The sequence below is a fragment of the Cariama cristata genome, unplaced genomic scaffold (genome assembly GCF_000690535.1).
Source record: "Cariama cristata isolate BGI_N322 unplaced genomic scaffold, ASM69053v1 scaffold8835, whole genome shotgun sequence".
Taxonomy (NCBI): Eukaryota; Metazoa; Chordata; class Aves; order Cariamiformes; family Cariamidae; genus Cariama; species Cariama cristata.
This window is the reverse complement of record NW_009615744.1, coordinates 30,265-33,965: the sequence shown is the minus strand read 5'-3', so window position 1 is coordinate 33,965 and position 3,701 is coordinate 30,265. Positions and strand designations below refer to the sequence as shown.

The 3,701-nt window shown below is 52.9% G+C and overlaps 1 protein-coding gene across 1 annotated transcript in view; it reads right to left on the bottom strand.

Annotated features, from left to right (window-relative positions):
- Window positions 1-17: 17 nt before the first annotated feature.
- The window catches only part of XXYLT1 (xyloside xylosyltransferase 1), a gene marked incomplete at its 5' end in the record, with an annotated part of 31,580 nt that continues 27,896 nt past the window's right edge, over window positions 18-3,701 (bottom strand). The window contains one exon of the mRNA XM_009699928.1: window positions 18-459. Coding sequence (XP_009698230.1) covers window positions 63-459 — 397 coding nt within the window. The remainder of the gene's footprint in view (window positions 460-3,701) is intronic.

Here is a 3,701-nt window from a genome sequence, read left to right as displayed (position 1 = left end):
CAGCCACTACGGCTTTGCAGGGCTTCCTGCAGTCACCGCTGCTCCCAGGGGCGGTGGGTGCTCTAGTCTTCAGGGATTGGGGTGTTGCAGTTCCCGTGGTAAATTTTGACCTCACCCTCGCACTGGAAGTACTGGTCAAACACGTCGCTGTATCCATGGTCCTTCCACCACGTGCAAAGCTGCCGGTTCCATGTGCAGTCAAGCACATGGAAGAGCTCTGGGTGCTCCATCCCCACCATGGTGAAGAAATCCTGGTCTCCGAGGTGGCCCTTGAAGTGGTACTTCTCCGTCAGCTTCTGCACCACGGTGGGCTCCAGCAGCTGGTTGTAGAGCTTGGACTGCCTCATGGCTTCCAGGTTCAGGAGCAGGACGCCACTGTTGAAGCCGGGCAGCCCATCAGGAGGGGGGTCCCCCACTTTGGTTTGGGGGTTCTCACGGCGATACTGCCAGAATGTGTGCCTGCAAAGAGAGGAAAAACAGGAACAGGGGAGTCAGGGAGTGCAGCCTGAAGAGCAGCCACCTCAAGTCTGGGCAGGTCTGGATCACAGCACAGGATCTACCACCCATCCAAGGCATCTTGCAGTGCTTGTCTTCTGCTGGCTGGAGGCACCCAGCCTCCCAGGGCAGCCCACTGCTTGACGGGCTGCGTCTCTCTCCATCCTCCTGCACAGGATATTGCCCAGACCTCAAACCACTCCTAAAGCCCCTTTTGTTTCTACCAGCATCGCTCTAGTGAGCCAACTGGACACAGGACCGCATGACTGCTCACACGGCTGTGCAGGGAGATGAAACCACATCCCCAGTGCCTACGGCGAACCATGAGAAGTGTCCCCATGGCTTGTACACACCAGGAAACTGTCCTGCAGTTAATGGGTTCTCAGCAGCAAAGCTCAAAACGTCATTATTATTATTATTATTATTTGATTATGGGGAAGCTGCGGATCAAAGATGGGCCCCAGTTCGAGGCTGTGTAAAAAGAAGGCTTGAAACAAATCTGATTGACAGAAATATTTCTTCAAAATAAAAATAAAAAAAGAAATCCAATGGCAACATCCCATTAGCTAAACAAGCACTGCCTTCAGTGTTTGCAGCCCTAGGAAGGCTCAGCTGTAGCAGCTCTGGCAGACGCAATCTTCACCAGCTAATTTCCAGCTGCCAAGAAGAGAGTGGTGCAAGTCTAGCAATACACAAAACTAACTCCAGAGGGTGATTCAAATAGGAAAAATTTAGACTACCTAAGCATGCAGCGCAAAAATGTCTTTGGCTTCTTCCTCAGCCCTGGGGCAGTGAGCACACCCCACCATACACACACTGGCTGCTCCCACTTGCTGGAACTGAATTCATCCCATGCTATTACCCAAGCGGCTGGGGTTGAATCTGCCCCCCAAAATTGCTCGCATTCAGACTGAAAGTCTTCTGCCCCCAAGCAGCATCCGCTGCTGCAAAGCTGGGCAGCTGAGAGCTGGCTGGGCCTGCAGTTTGGAGGAGGGCAGGAGGGACCCGCAGCCACCACCCCACCATCTGACAGCCCAGGGCTGCCAGCACTGTGCTCTCCTTCCAGCCCTAACATGTAAGGTAAAGCTACAGGTTTTTTTGGTTTTTTTGTTTGTTTTTTTTTTTTTTTTTAACACCTGGCTGTGAAGACGTCGGGGAGAAACACTGTTAGAAAGAATAAGCCAAGCCTGCTGCTGGTTCCTCTCCAAATCTGTCAGACACTGACCAAAGTCTCCATGCACCGCCAGGAAACAAGAATTTGTCGGTAGATGGTGTGGATTTAGCACCCAAAGGTTTAAAGTGGTCCTATGCTTGGAAGCTGAAGCTGGGCTAATTCAGATGTAAGAAGATGCAGGGACATTAGCCCCTGAGACAGCTCCAGAGTCACAGTGGGTACTCTCTCACTGCAAACATTTAAATGGAAATTTTTCTTGCAAGCAGCTGTGTTCAGCTTCAAGAGGCACTTGCTCAGGGAATCCTACATCTTGTAGAGAGATCAGACTACTAAATCCATCCTTCTGGCCTGCCCTCTGGATCCCCAGCACAGCACTGCGAGACAGGCCAAGGTGAGAGCCAGGATTCAACAGCCACCAGCAGAATTATCCCAGCACAAAATGTGTATCTATTAATGACGTCAACCGTCAGCACCTTTTTTACTTCCTGATCCAGAGAACCACAACCATCACGCAGCATCACTTCCTTACAACTTTCCATTTAGATGCTTTAGAGATACTCCTCATCTCATTAAGGGTCTTTACATGGCTCCCTTTTGCCTGATTCAGGATGGATAGGGTTTTTCCAAGTGCCAGTTTTCCATGGAAGGAGAACTCGTTTTTTGAGCAGCCGTCTCTGTGCCTCCCAGGGAAGGGGAGCAGAGGACTGGCTGCCTCATCGGAGCCCGTGGGCAGCAGTGCTCATTTGATCTAAAGGGCAGGGAAGAGATAAAAGGGCTCTGCCTCTGCAAAGAGCAGTTATGTCTTGGGGACAAACATCAGGCCACCGCAAAGACGACTCATGGATGCTCATGAGAAAAGGAAGGCAAAGCGCTCTCCATGCAGCATCAGAGGGAAGCTCAACCTGCAAAGACAAGATCCAGCCTTGCACTGATCAGCCTCTCAAAGTGCTCAGGTCCAGGGGTCTGAACAGAGACTGGCTCAAGCCCACCTCTGCATACTCCGCTCTCTCTGCTTCTCCCTAGCAGTGCCAGGAAAGCCATCCCTGTGCCCAAAAAATGATGCTGGAAGCTGGCAGGAGGGAGAGGGGGAGCAGCGTCAGGGAGGGAGGCACCTTTCCAGCTCCACAGCAGTGGAGCTGACTCCTTTCATGCTCTTACCTCCAAAAACACTGCCCAAGACAAGGGATGAGATTACAGCCCCTGCAAGCAGCTAGAATACGAAAATGCAAGTGCCCAAGCCCTCGGCACCCCCAGGCTGCAGTGGGGCAAAAGCAGATCTGTATCAAATGACTCAATTTTTGAGCAACACTGTTCCCCAGCATATTACTTGGTGACAGCTGATAACATGAAGGGAACAACATGCCTTCTTCTGCAGGGAGAGGACACAAACTGATAAGCAGCAATTGTTCAGCCCTTCCTCCCAGTGCTGCTGTGACAGGGCCATCCTCCCCCAGCCATTCGTGGGGACTGTAGGGGAGCAGGGCTGGTGTGGGGAGGACAAAGCCATCCCTGGGGAGTCATGCTGGGGGGAGATCAACGATCAACGAGCTGCAGGCAGCTCCGCACCACCGATGGCTCAGGAACCTGCTCGCGGCACCACACCACAGCCTCTCCAGCACTGGGCTTGGGCCAACTGCGGGAAAGGTATTCTGGCAGGGCCACTGGCAGCATCTCTTTAACCTGGATTTTGCTTGGCCTTTGTCTTCTAACAGAGGGTTTCAGTGCTGTTCTTCTGCAGGGGCCAGGATGGAGAAGAGCGTGGTTGAAAGGCACCTCCAACACCTGGAAGTGGAAGGAGCAGTGGGTACATGAGCATCATTTTCTTTGGAGGAGATGGGGCCGGGGAAGCAGAGCCACCAGCCAACCAGCTAACCCAGCCTGTGCCCCGCGCCGCTGTCCTGCCTGACATTGCCCCTTGGCACCCACCTCAAATTTTGGCAAAACATGAGCGGAAAATCTCAGGGGCTTGGCATGCTTACAGGATGCAAGGGGGGGGTGCTGGGGGTGCAGCCCTCCCAAGACAACCATTAAG